At 42.1% G+C, this 19,571-nt stretch overlaps 1 protein-coding gene across 1 annotated transcript; it reads left to right on the top strand.

Moving 5' to 3' along the window:
• The first annotated feature begins 7,182 nt into the window (after positions 1-7,182).
• On the top strand, positions 7,183-19,200 carry DYNLT3 (dynein light chain Tctex-type 3). The gene is made up of 5 exons (XM_047765368.1): positions 7,183-7,282; positions 10,380-10,421; positions 16,244-16,367; positions 17,025-17,102; positions 17,386-19,200. The coding sequence occupies exons 1-5, from the start codon at positions 7,253-7,255 to the stop codon at positions 17,460-17,462; spliced, it is 351 nt and encodes a 116-aa protein (XP_047621324.1). The 5' UTR covers positions 7,183-7,252; the 3' UTR covers positions 17,463-19,200.
• Positions 19,201-19,571: the final 371 nt, after the last annotated feature.

The raw sequence follows: 19,571 nt of genomic DNA, 5'->3' as shown, positions 1-19,571 counted from the left end.
CTGGCTCAGGAACGTCCATGTGCCGTGGGTGTGGCCATTAAAAAAATAAGCCCCCCTCAATTTATGCCAATTTGAGTGTGCCATCTTTTTCACCTTGGCAACCTGACTGATACAGTAACTAATATCAGAAGGAGCCTGTGATGGTTTATTTTAGGTATCAGGTTTTCTGGCCCGGGGCACCCAGGTATGGAGTCACATGTTATTTTGAAGGTTCCCGTGAGAGTATTTTTGAATGAGATGAGCAGTTAACTCAGTGGACTTTGAGTAAAGCAGATTGCTCTCCAGAGTATGGGTGAGCCTCATCTATTGAGCTGAAGCCCTAACTAACCCAAAAGGCGGACCTGCCCCAAACAAAAGAGGATTCTCTAGCAGACTCCCTTACAACTTCGTGTGTAAACATAGGCTCTCCCGGTTCTCCAGCAGGCTGCCCTCACACTTGAAATGCATCTTTTTCCTGAGTCTTCAGATTCTGGGCTCACTAAGCCTCCACGATTGTAGGAGCCAATTCCTTAAGAGCCAATTCCTTAAGAAAAATGTCTTCCTCTCTATAGATACACCCTATTGGTTCTCTTTCTCTGGAGAACGCTGACTAATACAGGGTATTAGGAATTAGCTTCTCAGGAACTAAATCCTTAAACGTTCACATAGTCTTCTTGCTGAGCATCATGGAGTATGAGTAATTCACGGCATGAAGTGTCACCATGAGGACTCACATTAGCACTGGAGGGTGACATGCACGTGGAGGGCAAGGCATCGGGGTCACAGGGCTATAACATAGTCTCGATGGTAACTAAATACTAATAAAGATTGTAGAGTTACCTGGAATCTTCTTATAACTTTGGAAAGCACAGATAGGGAAGATAGAAAGAGTTATGAATATAAAATGTAAACCATGCACCAAAAAATGAGAAAGCCTCCCAGGCAGATGTCAAGGAGTCCCACATCTGCCATATTTGTGCAACATCACATTGGTCCACCACATGGGTGACATTACAGTGGTAATCACAAGATCCATATAAATGTAAGAGATGCGCAGTTTAAAACATGTGCCTTGACACAGAGAGGTCACCCAGGTACCATGGCATCGTTCTAATGTGAGAACAAGTTGGCCATGCAACCCCCTGAAACCAAAACCATTAGCCATGATTGGTGTCCTTCATATAAGATGGGGGAGTTGAAAGGGGGAGAGGATAAAGTAACATGAAATAGCCATGATGGTCTCTGCCCCTGAGGTTGCTCAAGAGGATGAATGGTGAGGGGCAAAAGCAACAGACTGTATCAGGCTCCTGAACTATTCTTTATGGGTCCTCCACATACATCGTTGTAAATAAATCCCGCCCCCCTTTTTCTGTCCCACCTGCCTGCGTCCTGTGGAAGTTCCCAGACCAGGGATCGAGCCCGCACCAGAGCAGTAGCCAGAGCCACAGCCATGATAATGTTTGATCCTTAACCTGCTGAGCCACCAGGGAGCTCCTATATAGATCCTTATTGAATTATTATATTTTGAGTAATCCTCTGCTTCCTGTAAAAGACCTGATCAATAACGTTCTTCCGTTATTTTTGGAAGACCTTCAGCTCTTATTTCATCAGATAGTGTTCCTGCCCATTCCTTTTCAACTCCTTTTGGGCTCCAATTATGTACATTAAACATTCGCATGGTGTTCCTGCTCTCTGTCTCTATGTCTTACATATTTTGCCTCCATTTTTTTTTGTCTTTTTGTCTTTTGTCTTTTTGTTGTTGTTGTTGTTGTTGTTGTTGCTATTTCTTGGGCCGCTCCCGCGGCATATGGAGGTTCCCAGGCCAGGGGTTGAATCGGAGCTGTAGCCACCGGCCTACGCCAGAGCCACAGCAACGCGGGATCCGAGCCGCGTCTGCAACCTACACCACAGCTCACGGCAAGGCCGGATCATTAACCCACTGAGCAAGGGCAGGGACCGAACCCGCAACCTCATGGTTCCTAGTCGGATTCGTTAACCACTGCGCCACGATGGGAACTCCGGAAACTCTGAAATTCTTAAGCTTGTCTCAAATACATTAAGCATAGTTACTTTAAAGTCTATTTCTGATAATTCTACCATTTAGATCCCTCACTGTCTGTTGATTTATGATAATGTTGTTTTGTCTCTTTATGTGCCAGGTTATATTTTATTGTGCATCTAATGATGTGTATCAACAATGATGTATCTAATTTGAGGTCTAGGATGATGTTTTCTTCCTCCAGAAAGAATTTACCTTTGCTCCTAGAAGTTGGCTAGAAACACTAATAATGGCAGATCACCTTAATTCAATCTCAGGAATTGAAGTGATTTAAAACTGAGCGTTAGTGCCTACAAGATCAAGTTTTATTGTTTTATACCCTTTTCCTAGGGTGTGATCCTTGGATTTTCAATCAAAAATATGATTGTTACCAGTGATCTCCTCCTTGGCAGGACGTGGAAGCTGATTGTTTTACCTCTTGGCCCATGAACAAAAGGCTTGGCATCGCCTCTCCCCCCAGGGCAAAAATTTGTCCCCAGTACCCTGTTCATGCTTCTATGTTTCATTCTTCCCCAGGTCTTAGATCCATAATTCTTCCTCATATTGGACTTATTATTGTTGTTGTTTTTAATGGCCACACCCATGGCATACAGAAGTTCCTGGGCCAGGGCAGGGGCCAGGGATTGAATCTGAGCAGTAGATGCAACCTATGCCACAGCTGTGGCAACACTGGATCCTTTAACTCACTGAACCAGCTGGGGATCAAACCTGCACCTCTGCAGGAGTCTGAGCCACTGCGGTTGGAGTCTTGGAGTCCCACTGGGCCATAGTGGGAATTCCTTCCCCATATTGTTAAAACTCCAATTCCTTTGAGTAAAAGCCTATTATATTTTACACAACCTTCCTAACTGGCAGTGTAAGGGTAAGTCCTAAGCCCTTAGACTACCATTACAACAGCCTTACAATCTACTTTGAACAGTTTATAAAATGGGTCTAAATGTTTTATCAGTTACATCTATAAAGAACACATCTCAACAATGAATCTACTAAGATCTGGAGAGAGAACAATACTGAAAATCTCTCAAAGAGAAATTGCTTGTAGCTACATTAAGCAAAATCAGATATAAAACATTATGTTCATGAAAGCAAGATTGAGGGTCTCATTAAGAGATTTGAAAGATTTCATTTGGAAGTTTTTACAAATTCGCTTTTAACATCTTTTCTATTTTATCTTTTCCTTACAATTATATAATGTAAAGAATTTTTTTTTTTTTTTGCTTTTTAGGGCTGCACCTGCGGCATATGGATGTTTCCAGACTAGAGGTTGAATCAGAGCTACAGCTGCCAGCCTACACCACAGCCACAGCTACGCAGGATGCAAGCGGTGTCTGTGACCTACACCACAGCTCATGGCAATGCTGAATCCACGACCCACTTAGCGAGGCCAGGGATCGAACTTGAACCTGCATCCTCATGGATACTAGTCAGATTCGTTGCCACTGTGCCACAATGGGAACTCCATGAAGAAAACATTTTTTAACACCATAAAAATGCCCCCAAAGCCCCTCTAGTTTACCCCAATGTACCATGAAAATATTACTATCTTTTATATATGGGCCACAGCATAAAAATTGTTGGTAAGTACTATCCTATCAACAATTATTATTTCACATCGTTTTTTCCTTTCCAGTAGCACTCACTTTTCACCACAGAAGATGAAAATACCAAACATGTGCTATCCTATAGGTTTTGCTAAGGGAGGAATCACATGACCCAATGTTGGCAAATCGGAGAGACCTGAGAAGACTCTGGGGGCCTTGAAGGAAAGATTTGCCTTCCTGAGAAAAATCGATCAAGGCAAATGTCCATTTTCTTCATTGGATGTGATACCTTCATTCCGTGTGATACCAGAACCGCTGCAGCCACGTGTGACCTTGACCAGATATCGTTGATATGCTGAGGACAGTAGAATGGAAAGACGGAAAACACAGAGGCTCCAAAAAATCACTGATCAACTGAACTCTGTATTTCTCTGTATTTCTAGCTAAGCCAGGAAACAAATGTCCTTATTATTTCAGCTCACCCTACTTGAGTCTTCTCTTACTTTCAACCAGGATTCCAACTAATAACGCTGTGGTGGTTTTAAAGCATGGTCCCCAAATTATTTGACACTTCTGCTACTGAAAGATAAGTTCTATGTCCCTTCCCATTGAGTCTGAGTGGGTTGTGACTGCTTCGATGATTCGAGTATGTGGAAGGGATGCTGTGTGACTAAAAAGATTTGTGAGACCAAAAGATAATATCTTCTGCCTTGCTCAATGGAACACTCGCACTTGGAAACTTGAGCCGCCAGGTAAGATGTCTGAACACGCTAAGACTGCCATGATGTCAGCAAGCCAAACACTTGGTAGGGCCATGTATTGGTGCTCCAGTTGCCAGTCCCAATACTTGATTTTTTTCCAGCCTGGGTGTCAGACATGCATGAATAAATCTTGACATGGTTCCAGCCCCAACCATCCATTTACTCCCAATATCTGAGTGTTCCCTGCGGAGGCAACAGACATCAGAAAGCAGAGCCAGGTCACCCCTATGTTGTGTTCAAATGTCTGAGCAATAAAATCCATGAGCATAACGAAAAACTTACTGCTAAATTCTGGGGTAATTTATTATGCGAGGATGGCAACTGGAACCATACGTCTTCATCTCACTTTACATTTATCATAAATTACTGCTAGCAAGCCAATCTTGGGTCTACTCACCTGCATGCAGTACAGCCAATCTACTAACACTGGGTTGTGGTGAAGGATGGTGCAGCGTTTTTTGCACATGCCAAGCAAGGAGACAGGCATCTAGTGCTCAAAAGACCCAGACTCTCTAAAGATAGGATGAGGGAGGGAGTTTGTGAGATGTGTGATCGGTTCATGGACACTCTTCTGATTGGTTATTGGTGAAGTGATCAGGAGCTATCATCAAACTTGGAACCATGTGGTTCCAAGGTGCCTGGTTGTGGGCAGTTTACAGTGACTTCTTCCATTGGGTGGGGGTTTTGGTGTCTGCGAAACAACTCAAAGGATTTGGCCCAGAATATTACCTCTAGCCCTTGAGAAGGAACTAAAGACCCTTGACTTTATTTAATGGCGAAACAATTATTGTTTTGTCTTGCTTGACTCTTTTCCTTTGTTTCTGTTCTTTCTCAATTCTCTGATTAAATTTATGCTTTGGAATTCAGGGAAGGCCTAGGAGGCTAAAGTTTTTCTACAAACAAGAGGCCAGTGGAGGACATGGAGGGGGGTCTGGGAAGGTCCCCACAGGGTCCTGCTCCCTTACAATTTCCACTCCAGCCCCTCCTGATACTCCTCAATCCTGGAGAGGAACAGGCACAAACGAGAAAGGGAATAAAATTTTGCTTAGAGAAGTTAACCACAAACTTGGCGGAGGAACTCAGTTTCATTACCGCACGACATAAACCCAAGATGTGATAGAGAGGCCCTTGCAATTTTAAAATTATTTTATTTCTGCGTTTGACCTATGTAGACACGGAAACAATTCTTTAGGGAAGTAAGGTTGGTGTTCACAAGGACAACGCTAAGGCTCCTTGTATCATATTGGAATTGCTCACGGGAGAATGACTTTGGTATAAAAATATGCTGAAAAAGCAGAAATATGAATCACAATTGCTTTTCTACAATAACCTTGAGGACCCACAACTAAGGAGAACCGGTAACAAACTGCACATCATCAAGTAAACAGGCTAATTTTATTCTAAGCTCATACAGGGAGAGCAGAGAAGGGAGGGGCTTGAGATTCAGAAACCCAGGAATTCAGTTAGTGTCTCTGCACCCTTGTACAGCTTACTTCAACTCTCTGAGCTCCCTTTTTACTTATAAGAGAGTTGGACTAGGAGACTAATGAACTCACCAATTTTGATTCTGAGGAGCAAAAGAGAGCAGTGGTTGTGATAAGCTGAATAATGATCACACACACACACACACACACCCCACACATAAAATGTCCACCTCTGAATCCCTGGACCTTGTGATATGTGACCTTACATGCAAAAGGCACTTTGCGGATAAGGTTAAGGATCTTGAAAGGGAGACAGGAGAAGATACAAGGATGGAAGTAAAAGTCGGAAAGGATAAAAGATGCTAAACTACTAGCTTTGAAGATAGAGGAAGGGGTTCTGCACACAGGCAACTGCTAGAAGCTGGAAAAGGCAAGGAAAGGGATTCTCCCTTTGAGCCTCCCAAGGGAACGTAGTCCTACAGACTTATGTTAGATTTCTGCCCTCTAGTCCTGTAAAACAATAAATTTGTGCTGCTTTCAGCCACTACACTTACGATAATTTCTTAGAGCAGCAATAGGAACCCAATACAGTGGTTAAGAACTTAGGTGCTACTATCAGCCTCAGTTTTAAATCCTTCTATTTACTGGATAGATGACCCTGGGCAAATAGACTCTCTGTACCCCAGTTTCATCTCTAAGAATGGGTTGATGGTAACAGGGCAAAACGTGCTGGGTTGTCACAGGTTTAAATAAGATCCTTAGGATTATCTGAAATTTACTAATTTTGAAATAAATGTAACCATCGTTCTGCTAATGTTTATTTGATTTGGTAGATGTATACTGTCTGGTCTATAAACCAAAGTTTTTGTTTTCTTTTTTTTTTTTCTTCTTTTTTCTTTTTTCACATAGTCATGGGAGAGTAGGGTGAAAGAGCCTGTACTTCAGGAGTTACAGTATAGATAGCATCTCATTTGATCCTCACAACCAACCATGAAATAGGTATAATTTTGTTTTCATAGGAGAAAGCTGTAATCGTGGGAGGTTAATTTTTCCAAGTGACAGAAAATCTGGTGAGAAGACAAATCAAACAGGTTTGTACACCATTGCATTCGCTACACTGATTTGCTATATGGTGATGCACGAATATGTGCAAATAACCTCTTCAGTGGGCACTCAATCAATAATGCAGAATCTAGATGGACACTAAGCCACCCCATGTGATCCACACAAGCGCAAGTCCCAGCTCTTTATGACCCATCCTTCGTTTCCAGAGATGTCAGAGGCAGTAGGGAAAAGCCTCCAAAGGCAGGATAGGGGGTGGGGGGTGGGGAGGAGGGCGTAGGAAGACGTGGCCATAGCGACGCAAAGGCGGGGCCTGCGTGGGGAACGCCCCAGGGCATAAACGGGGGCGTGGCCTCCCCAGGCCAGTACCCGGCCTCTGAGCTCGGCCTGCCCGTCGCTCCGCCCCCTGGGAGAGCCGGCGCCACCATGGAGGAGTACCACCGCCCCTGCGATGAGGTACCGCCCCTCCGCCGCCCGCCGGCGACCCCCGCCCCCGCCCGCCTTGGCATATTGTCTCGGCCGGGTGGTCTCCCTGCGCCCGGCGCCCCCGAGAGAGTTGGGGTGCGGCGTCCTCCGAGCCCGGGTTCTCTCCTCTGGGCCGGGGATCCGCCCGGCCCGTCCCCGGCTACCCCACTAGAGGCCCTGAGGGTGGACAGAGAGTCGGGGTTGCGGGGGGTGGGGGGACGGGGGGGGCAGCTGGGAGCGCTGGGGCCCTTCAGTGGGGTCGTGAGGAGGGGTGGAAGGCCTGACTCGGGGTGCATGGGGTGAGGATGAGGAGGCGGGAGCCGCCCGTGTGCAGGGCGGGCCTTGGAAACCGGTTTTCCCGGGCTGCCTCCTCCTCCCCTTGGTGTCCCCAAAGCAGGGGCTGCATCCCCGCCAAGCGAGGCCCAGGTGACAGAGCCGCTCTAGCTGCCGGACACTCTGGCCTGGGTGATTTGGAAGGAGGTGCTTTATGGATTAGGAGCCCATACTGACTCAGTCTTCCCAAAACCTCACCAGAGACCCGCGATGTCAGTTGTCATCTTCCTGCTACTGATGGGGGACTTTGAGTTTCATGGCCGCCAAGTGATTTACCCAAAGTTAGAACTGCCAGGAGTGACAGATGCTCCACTGGAACCCAGACCTCTGACTACACAACTACAGCTCAGGCTTCACTTTAACCAGGAGGAGGATGAGGCCTGTTGGATCCCAGCATAACCTGTGACAGGGCAGAATAGACAAAGACATTGGCTGTCCATTGGTAGCCACAGGTGAAATAAAAGTAGGCAGGCACGTGGCGGAGGTACAGCATAAAGTGGTGTATTAGACCCCTGGAAGAGGCTTCTAGACCCTTCATTTTTTGGATGTGGGCTTCCGCAGAAGCTAAGACCACATTGAAATTCATTGCTTAATTTATTTTTAAAATTATTTTTAATGTAATTTTTACATTATATTGGCGTACAATTGAGGTTGTGTTAGTTTCAGGTGTACAGCAAAGTGATTCAGTTATACATATATTGATTCTTTTCCAGATTCTTTTCCCATATAGGTTATTACGGAGTAGAGTTCCCTGTGCTATATAGCAGGTCCTTGTTGATTATCTATTTTACACATAGTAGCGTGTATATATTATCCCTCCCCCTCAGCCTCCCCTTTGATAACCATAAGATTATTTTCAAAGTCTGTGAGTCTGTTTCTGTTTTCTAAATAAGTTAAAAAAAAAAAACCACAAGTACATTCTGAAAATAAGTATCATCTTGAGTACAGATTTAAAATGTTTTCAACTCCTTTGATGACACTGATAATTCCCCAACAACAAAGGACTAAAAATACCCTAAACAATCCGGGATATCATGAAAGCAGGTCTCACAACTGACCCTATGAAAATGCTCATTTTACCTTCAAACGAGGTCCTTATCTATTTTTAAAAGAGGTCTACAAATTAAATGAAGTCCATTTCACTTCGATTTGGAAGGTCACCAGATAATCAGGTTCTACTGGGTGGCCATGGTAACACATGTAACTGTATTTCTCTTTAAATATAGGTATTTAGGGGCTACTGGAGTATAGAACCCTTTTAGGAGTCAGGAGACTAGTGCTTGTTGGGGGTTATGCCTAAGGATGAAACGGCTTGTGCTTCAATTTCTAAAATTAGAATATTTTACCACTAACCTTGAAGTGTGTATGCCACCTGCATCATAGAAGTAAAAAGTAAAAATAAATGCCCCTAGATACCTATATTTAAAGAGAAATACAGTTACATGTGTTACCATGGCCACCCAGTAGAACCTGATTATCTGGTGACCTTCCAAATCGAAGTGAAATGGACTTCATTTAATTTGTAGACCTCTTTTAAAAGTAGATAAGGACCTCGTTTGAAGGTAAAATGAGCATTTTCATAGGGTCAGTTGTGAGACCTGCTTTCATGATATCCCAGATTGTTTAGGATATTTTTAGTCCTTTGTTGTTGGGGAATTATCAGTGTCATCAAAGGAGTTGAAAACATTTTAAATCTGTACTCAAGATGATACCTATTTTCAGAATGTACTTTTTTAAAAACTATTTTGTTGTACAACGGGATTTACAAACATGCGGATGTCATAATGCATCTAAAAACGTCTCCTGAGTAACAAATCCTGCATTACCTGAAGTGTTTTGGTTTAGATTGCAATCTTATCACATAGCCTAGTTCCTGACTCTGGGACATTTTTTTTGGTACTTAATAGTTGCTCTTAACTCAAGATTGTATCAAGCCCCTCCGCAGGAAAGACTACGTTGCCAGACCTATTATATTGTATTAAAGTGGCATTAATTTGGAACAGTCAAGTATTTTCATACCCTTTAATTCAGAAAAGCCGCTCCCCCGCCCCCAGCATTAGTTACAAACAAAATTGAAAACTCTCTATTCAGCCTTCTTTTCTCACAGTCCCCCTCATTCTCACTTAGCTGCAACCATTTCCTGTGTGCTGATAATGCAGCCTTACATCCACCTCCTGCCATTTCCTGAGGTTTATAGTGTAGTGATCCTGAGTCTTGATTTGTTCATCAGAATCACACAGTAAAACATTAAAAAAAAAAAAAAAGTAGTTGCCCAGGCTCTGCCTCAGACCTAATGAATCACAATCTCTTGCAATTTTATTATTATTATTTTCTTTTTAGGGCCACACCCGTGACATGTAGAGGTTCCCAGGCTAGGGGTCTCATTGGAGCTGCAGCCGCCAGCCTACACCACAGCAATGCCAGATCCAAGTCGCATCTGCAACCTACACCACAGCTCACGGCAGTGCTGGATCCCCGACCCACTGAGTGAGGCCAGGGATTGGACCCGCAACTTTATGGTTCCTAGTCGGATTCGTTTCCGCTGAGCCATGACGGGAACTCCTCTCTTGCAATTTTAAAAGGGATTAGAGTGGGATTAGTAGCTTCAGTAGACCTAATGCCCCTTTTCACTGTGGTCACCTGTCACTAACACCTGTCTAGTCCAGCCTAGGGTATTGTACTGAGTAGCATCACAGCTACCAGCAAAAGGAAGTCTGTGTTGAAACCAACTTTATCTTTCGTTTTCCCCCTTTAGATTGGCTTCAATGCGGATGAAGCCCACAATATTGTTAAAGAGGTGAGTTCCATATCTTGTTCATCTTAAAGATTGGTGTTTTGATTGAAATTTTAAAAAGCTGTGATTTGGAGTTCCCTGGTGGCCTAGCTGGTTAAGAACCCAGTGTTGTCACTGCTGTGGCTCGGGTCACTGCTGTGGTGTGGGTTTAATCCTTGGCTGGGAAACTTCTGCATGCCACAAGTGTACCTCCCTCTCCTTCCACCCCAAAACAAAAACCCCGCTGTGTTTTGACTTTCAGTACAAAGTTAGAAACCTTAGTATTAAAGTAAGATTTTTAACATTTATTTGCTAATTCTTTGTAGGGATGCTTCTTTGTTTGTTGTGTCATATGCTGTCAGGCATCTTGGGGCTTACTCTTAAAGTGATGTTTAAGTATTGGTCTAGAAAACTGGTTTGCTCTTTTCTAAAATTGATTCTCTGTATTTTAAGTAAAACAACTTTTATTCCAGTGCACCGAATATTATTTTAAATGTTAATGATCTGCAAGTATACAGGTAAATTATATGTTTAGTATAATAAACATATAATTACAGTGTATACATCTATATATGTCAAGTGAATAAAAGACCCTAGAAATATCTGCTTTTGATTATTGTATGCTTTTCGTTAGCCCAATATACCTTGAAAAATAATCACTTAACATCTTTTAGACACTGATACAATGTGACATCAAAATCTCCCAAAAAACATTTGAAACATGATATCTGGTTCTCATGCTGGGCAAAGAGACAAGTTCTCTTTAAGAAGCAATTCTGGCAGAGAAACTTAATTATTCTAGTGGTATCACATACAGACTACACTGTGGATAAGGTATTTATGAACACTTTTAATGGTCCTGAGTCATTTTTAACTGTGCCAAATCCTAGAAGAAAAATGAGCTGGCCCAAAAGGCAGGTTTGTACTGTGGATCTTGGCTGTTGGGGCCTGTGACCTAGCAGGCCCACCTACCTTAAGGCTTGGCTGGACTGGCTTGCCTTCTGGGAATCAAGTCCATCCTGAGACATCCCGAGACAGTGCCTTACCTGCCTGCGTGCTCAGGGCACAAGCTCACCCAGAACTCACCTAGGGCTGGCCTTGTACAACTAGGTTCAACCCGACGTCTAAGAGGGCTGGATAGGCACCTGAAATCCTGCCATATCTGAATAGCTCCAAATCGTGTATTAGGAGTTCCCTTCATGGCTCAGCGGAAACGAATCTGACTAGCATCCATGGGGACAAAGGTTTGATCCCTGGCCTTGCTCGGTGGGTTAAGGATCAGGTGTTGCCGTGAGCTGTAGTGTAGGTCGCAGATGTGACTCAGATCTGGCGTTGCTGTGGCTGTGGTGTAGGCCAGTGGCTGTGGCTCTGATTCGACCCCTAGCCTGGGAACCTCTGTATGCTGCAGGTGCAGCCCTAAAAAGACAAAAAAACCAAACCAAACCAAAATCGCGTATTAGAACTTTGCAGCTGGGAACATTTCATTATGAAAATGGTGCAAACATGTTCGATACCTTGACAATGCAAAAGGACAAACAAGGGCAGATGGGAGGTGGAAGAAGGGATGGGGGTCAAGGGCAGGGGTGATAACTGCCTCATTTGTCAGAGTGGGAAGTCAAGAGAGACTGTCTCTTGTAGCTGGAACATGGAGACAAGGATGCTGAGGTATGGGAGGAGTCTTTCAAATAGTACTTTCTTCTTTACCCATGTTCTGAGCCAAATGAGAAGTCCAAAGAGTCTATAGAAAGAGAACAAAATATCACCTGTTACTGATACAGACTGCGTTGGAAATTGGAGCTTGTTTTGCTAACTCCATACCTGCTCGGTTCAGACCTTGAAAGAGGCAGCCAAGGGAAAGTTTGAGTCAGCAGAGAGAAACGCCTAGACAGGCTGGTGCCTTTCATTGGTCTGGGTGGAGCAGGAAGGAGAAACCAAATACTCAAGTCCAAGGCATTTGGGAGATCGGCTTTTCTAGACGAGAAGGGTGAAAAAAACGGGTGTCACCCACCAGCCAGTAACTCACCACCTCCCTGGGGCGGAATAGTTAACAGGTGGGCCAAGAGGCCAGGAGAATAGGGAAAAATCCTGTGTGGGAGGAAACATGCAGAGTAGAAAAGAAACTTGCTCCTAATGGTATAAATATATTGAAGTAAAAATGGTGAATTCACTGTTTGAAATGAAGTAGGGGGTAGGAGTGGCAGGTGGTCTCAGGGAACTAAATTTTCATCTATCATTACAGCACTAGGGATGTTGTTTATAATTCATAAATCGAGAAATAGCGATACAGGAGTTCCCGTTGTGGCTCAGTGGTTAACAAACCTGACTAGTATCCATGAGGATGTGGGTTTGATCCCTGGCCTCGATCAGTGGGTTAAGGACCCGGCATTGCCGTGAGCTGTGGTGTAGGTCTCAGATACGGCTTGGATCTGGCGTTGCTTCACCTGTGGTGTAGGCTGGCAGCTACAGCCCTGATTCAACCTGGGAACCTCCATATGCCGTGGGTACAGCCCTAAAAAGACAAAAAGACCACACACAAAAAAGAAATAGCAATATAAACATTATTGGAAGATATTTAAGTGACCCTTAAAAGATAAAAAACAGTGGTACCGTAAAGGTATTTTCTCTGGGGATGGGGTCTGGGGATGGGAGAGGATGGGGAGGGGATTCTTGCTTTTCATTGTAAGCTCTTGGATTTTTAAACCCATGTGCAGGTGTTAACTTGGGTGGTTTATTTAATTAAAAGAGCCATGCTTCTTAAAATGCAATGCACCTACTTGGCGGTGGCTAGGTGGTCCTAGAAGCCACTTGGGTGTATGTTAGAGCATCAGTTTTACCTCCATACTTGCAAGAGGGAGTTAAGTAATATAATTTAATGGCATTTTAAAATAAAACTGATACATTATGGAGTCAAAAGCAAGCTTTGACATTTTCATATGAAATATGAGACTTCAAAGACATCTCAGGTTTGCCACAGGTGGCTCTCAGCTACCCGTCTGTCCTCTTCCTGCACCATCTCTTCCCAGGAGCCAGCTCTCTTGCCCTTGAGGCATTAGAAAGGCTGGAGAGAGAACTATTTGAAAACATTTCAGCACTCCCGAGATAATTATACAATTTCAGCAGGCATTTCTGTTTTCCTTATCTTTTCCTGATCTTATTTTCTTAAAGCCTTTATGCTAATATATTTTTCCTACTGAAGTCTTAGAGTCACTCACTTATCAGCGATATGCATATATTTTATTTATTGTCAGTAATGGAAATTGCTTGCGAACAACTTTGCATATAAAAAGTGAGTTACAAATGGAATTAACTTGGGGCTTAATCTAAACTATATTTGATTCAGGATGACCAGAGATTATATCAAAGCCAATATTACTTTGACAGCAAACGTGTGGAGTGCCTGCTACATGCCCTGGGTTTGGCCCTGGGAATACCGAGCAGGTCAAGGACCTCATTAGCTAGAGGGCCTCCTAGCTAATGGTAATGAAGAAGTCTAAATGTTAATTAATAGTAATTAGCAGGGCCATTTACAGTGGGATCCACAGGCTCCTGATGTTTCTGTTGTTTGGAGCAGAACCTGAAGCAGTCCTGATGGATAAACTGAAAAGAAAATGAGGGCTTAGACTTTGCCATTAAGGAACTGAGGTCTAGGGAGAGGAAGAGGTTTTCCAAAGGCCATCAGCTTGGGAATGGTACAGCCAGAATTACAAGCCTGGCCTCTGACCCTTGGGCCACTCACCCTCCTAACTCTTCATGTTACCGAACATTCTAGAATAATTTGAGCCACGTTACTTTCTTCAACCCCTCTAAATTTAACTCTTTTTACATTTTATGATTAGTGAAGATTTATACCCTCCACCTTAAAATTCTGTATTTATTAGTGCCTTTATTAATCTTTACTGTAGTCCAATTATAGTAAAAGAAAGCTGAATGCATGTGCATGTGTGCGCATGCACGCCTGTCTTATTAAGCTAGACGCTGTAAATGCATTGAATGAGTGCTTAACTCTCCAAGTCCTATCACTTGAATAAAAAATAAGAGCAGCAAAAAAAGTCAGAGAAAGAAAAATACTGAATGGTCGCATATGTGGAATCTTAAAAAAAAATTAGAAAAAAAAACTCCACAGAGAGTAGAATGGTGTTTGCCATGGGGTTGAAAATGTTGGTCAAAGGCTACCAACTTATATAAGTCGAATAAGTTCCGGGGATCTAACGCACACCATGGACTATAGTGAACAACTCTGGGTTGTATACGTGAAGGTTGCTGAAGGTAGATCTTAAATGTTCTTAGCGCACACACACACACACACACACACACACACACACACACACAAGCAAGGTAACTATGAGGACATGAGTAGGTTGACTAACCTTATTGAGGCAGTCATTTCACAATGTAATGTGTCAAATCATCATATCGTATACCTTAAACTTATGCAATGTTATATGTCAATTATATCTCAATAAAACTAGAAAAAAATAACAGCAGCAATCATGATAATGATGATGATAACAATATCTGTCACTACTTCTGTGCTTACTCTGTGGCAGGCACTATGTTTGAGCCTTCCTTTTTTTTTTTTTTTGTCTTTTTCAGGGCTGCACCCACGGCATATGGAGGTTCCCAGGCTAGGGGTAGAATCGGAGCTGCAGCTGCTGGCCTACGCCAGAGCCACAGCAACGCTGGATCCTTAACCCACTGAGTGAGGCCAGGGATAGAACCCGCATCCTCATGGATGCTCATCGGGTTTGTCAACTGCTGAGCCAGGACGGGAACTCGCTACTGTGGAATATTATTTAACTTGCTCTTTTTTCTACTGAAAAGTAGCATTTGTTGATGATTTACTTTCAGTGGCTGGTGGCTTGTTTTTTAACCAAATAGTTACATAATATGAATAAGGATATAATCATTGTATATGATAAGTATATTTTAAAATTGGTCTTGGAGTTCCCGTCGTGGCTCAGTGGTTAATGAATCCGACTAAGAACCATGAGGTTGCACGTTCAATCCCTGGCCTTGCTCAGTGGGTTAAGGATCGGCATTGCCGTGAGCTGTGGTGTAGGTCGCAGATGCAGCTCGGATCCCACATTGCTGTGGCTGTGGTATAGGCTGATGGCTAAAGCTCCGATTCGACCCCTAACCTGGGAACCTCCATATGCTGCAGAAGCAGCCCTAGAAATGCAAAAAAAAAAAAAAAACCCAAAAAACAAAAAAACAAAACAAAACAAAAAAATTGGTCTCAACCTTTGTTTCTTAGCATCTGACACCTAGTTCAAATCCCAGCCATGTCAAAGCCATTCCCTTTTCCAACTGATACCACCCTTTTTAAATCTCTACCCCCCGTAATCCTTTTATGACATGAACTTATCACCCTTGATTAGTCTTCCTTGTGTTATAAAGTTCTTTGCAGTAGAGCCTATGTCACATTTATCTTTTTTTTTTTCTTTTCTTTTCTGCCGGCACCTGTGGCATATGGAAGTTCCCAGGCTAGGGATCTAATCCAACCTGCATCTGCGACCTATGCCACAGCTGTGGAAACACCAGATCCTTAACCCACTGTGCTGCGCCGGGGATTGAACCCATGCCACGACAGAGACACCACTGGATCCTTAACCCTCTGCGCCACAGCAGGAACTCCACATTTATCTTTATGTGACCCATAATATCTCATAGAGTAAGATAATGCATACTGAAATGCTTTGAAAATTCTCCAACAGTTAGAATGCTTAATATTTATCAGATGCATATTTTCTAAGATGTTTTCTTGGGTTATAAATGCAGTTTATGTTTTGAATAAGTTTTTGCTGCAATATGTGTATGATCTGTTTAACTGTCCTCTGCCCTTTTAGTGTATAGATGGGGTCTTGGGAGGTGAAGATTATAATCAGAATAACATCAACCAATGGACCGCAAGCATAGTGGAACAATCCTTAACACATCTGGTTAAGCTGGGAAAAGCTTATAAATATATTGGTAAGTATGGGTGTCCTTCGTCACTCGTTTACTCACCTATGACCTTGTGGTTTTCTCGGAATTGAAAGAATGTAAATGAAAGACAAGTTGGATACTAATAGGGTATGAAGGACTTTGGACTTACCCATCCAAAAATAATCTGTGCTCTCCTAGACGATGAGATCTTCTGCTACTCAAAAGCATTTTGTGCTCCTGCCGACCACCTCCTTGTCCTTGGTATCATTTTTTACATTTGCATCCGTGGCATCATCTTTTCGTTCTGCATCAGTCATCGTGCTGAAACTCCCTTAGCCCTACCGTCTTCCTTTCAGTAACGCCATGCCTCCTTACATGTAGGACTCTGAGGTGCCATGCAATAATTGTAAACTGGAATCTTTTCTTCATTTCTGTGTCTGAATTATGCCCATGGGACCAGGCACATCATTTGGCCCAGATTTTTTCCTGCAGTGCAATCACTGTTGCTTACAGCGCTGGGGGGCAGACTGGATCCAATGGGGTTAAAATCGTGGTTGGTAGATAATCAAGATGACAGACTTCTTCAATCCATTTGCTGGATGCTTTGTTTTTGGTTATTTTTATAGCTTTTAGAGCACTGAACTCAAACACTTAGATATCCTTTCCTTTGTAAGTGTCCTCACTCTGCAACTTTATTTTTAGTGACCTGTGCAGTGGTCCAGAGGAGTGCATATGGCTTTCACACAGCCAGCTCATGTTTTTGGGACACCACATCTGACGGTAAGAGACTAAGCTGATTCGCACAAGATCGAACTTCTAACAAAGTCAAATAATGTCCTTGTTATCAAATCCTTATTGATCTCTAATTAAATTTCCACAAGACTTTATCGACAGAATTGCTTTGTACCTAGTAACAAGCATGCTTTCAGACAAATAGGAAACGTAAAGATTTCACAGATTGCAGGAAATGTGCTATTAAAACCTATGAAAAAGATATATATATTTCCTGGTAACTTTGATGTTTCACTGGCATTTCAAAGACCTTCTTTTTGTGTGTTTTCAGGCACCTGTACTGTAAGATGGGAGAACCGAACCATGAACTGTATCGTCAATGTCTTTGCCATTGCTATTGTCCTGTAACAGGCAAAAAAATGTTTGGCCAAAGCCATTAACTTAAGAATTTGTCAGTGTATCCTTTCTAAAAAGAGTAACAGTTACTTATTCATGTGCTAGATGACAAGTGCAATATGCTTCAGAAGTATCAACAAAACCCGAATAGTGCAAGCAAGCAATCTCATAGGAAGCTGGCGGGTTATTTCATAGTCTACACAGCATCGTTTAAATAGGAAAACCTTAATGTTAGCAAAAAAAACCCCAGAAATATGGCATGCCGTGAAAATACAATCTTACATTTACACCAGCTTTTCACTAACAGTATGTACCTAAGGAGATGGGGGAAATCCATTCAGATAATTAAATTCTCTTTCAACTCAAAAAGATCACAGGGATAAATACATGAACAGAAAAGCTGCAAAGATAAATGTGGAGAAAGTGCTAAGCATTAGTTAACACTTCTCAGTTTTTTATTTCTTCTCCTCAGTTGCACATGCAGATTCAGTGGAAAGTAATTCGGTTCTTTTGTTTTTTCCCTCTCAACAGATATTACAGTGGCAACAATTATTGTTTACTTTTTCTGAGAATCGTTCAGTCGGTTTTTCAAATTTCAAATTCTTGGATTTACATTTGAGGGCAAATTAAATCTGGTAACCTGAATTTCCTAGGTAAACAAAATTAGTTACAGTATATGATGAAAAGTATATGACTGTAACAGCTGCCTTACAGTTCATTCCATGTGGAACAAGCATTTATTGAATGTCTGTTATGAGCAATTGCTCTGCTAATTTTAGTTATCAATATGCTATTCAAATTGTGAGTTTCTTCTGGTACCTGTTCGGTGGACAACTAACATTTATATTTGGGAAAGACAGAAAAAAAAGAGTTGTTTTACAGGAGAGGAAAAAAGTGAATCTGGTTATCCAGGTAGAAGTAAGCAAATGAAAAGCATTTACTGCTGACAGAGAATGGTAGATAGAAGTTTAAGAATTGCTCTTAGCACGCAAAAAAAAATGCACAACATATGCAATTCTTAGTTAAAGGCCTTATTAGCAGTCTAATATACAAGTAGTTAAGTTTTGTCATTGCTTTAGTTACAGTCATCTGTAAATAATTTTAAATACTTACTATGCGGGGTTCAAATTGAAACAAAGTGTAAATTACAAGTATACAATCATTAGCAGGTTATTGACTATCTCAGGGCTTATGAAATATAGTTAAATTCATTAAGACAATAAAAAATTTAAAAATTAGGGTACACAGCTGGCCACCAAATGCGAAGTCAATCTGCTATTTAACCTTGAAAACAAAATCAGTTTTGTCTATCACCGCTAACACTAATACACAGAGGGAGTGGAACCAAGCTTCATTGAATTCTGGAGGGAAAGAAAGGCTTAGTATTGACAATGTTAAGATGGTATTCTTGTAGGCCTATTATGTGCATGTTTGATATTTTGCTGAGTAACCATAAGTGTTCAGTGTTTAAGAAGAAGATTAAGAAAATACAAGCATAGAGTTTAATGCAGTGATCTCTGTTTTGGGCACGTCAAATTTTCAGGCATTACCTGTATGTTACTTTACGCTACTGGCTTTTGTGCCCTTAAAGATGGTAATAGTGACCAAATTATCTGTGCAGTTAAGACTCGCTTTTGATTATTGCTATTGAAGTCTGATTTTAAAAGAATGATAATCAAAATACCTCGTGAACTTGCTCTCTGCTCCGTTTCTAGTTAAAATCTAATAAAGATTATCTTTCTGCACTGCACTGCTTCTGGATGATCAGTGAATAAAGAAATGGCGCTGTCTTTAAGAAATTCTAAATCAGAGGAGTGAGAAAGAGAAATGAATGTCAGACCACATAGACAAATGCAGAATAAATACCATTAAAATAGCAACTTGAACCCGGTATTCACCATTGCAACATAAATAACGGCTCCTATTTTATGCCTTTTATTTTACGATTTTTAACAAAATTTTATTTTAAAAAGCAGTGTAAAATATAGTCTGTAACCATTTATTAGCTTTTAATGACTATTTTTGGCAAGAAACTTGGCCTATTTGTCAACTTGCAATTGAGTTGTTGCTGTTTTTTTTTTTTAATTAAGGACTTTAAGTATGTAAAATTAGGGTGTTCAG

Source organism: Phacochoerus africanus, chromosome X (assembly GCF_016906955.1).
Source record: "Phacochoerus africanus isolate WHEZ1 chromosome X, ROS_Pafr_v1, whole genome shotgun sequence".
Lineage (NCBI taxonomy): Eukaryota > Metazoa > Chordata > Mammalia > Artiodactyla > Suidae > Phacochoerus > Phacochoerus africanus.
The sequence above is the reverse complement of the archived record's forward strand: the minus strand, read 5'-3'. Positions and strand labels throughout refer to the sequence as shown.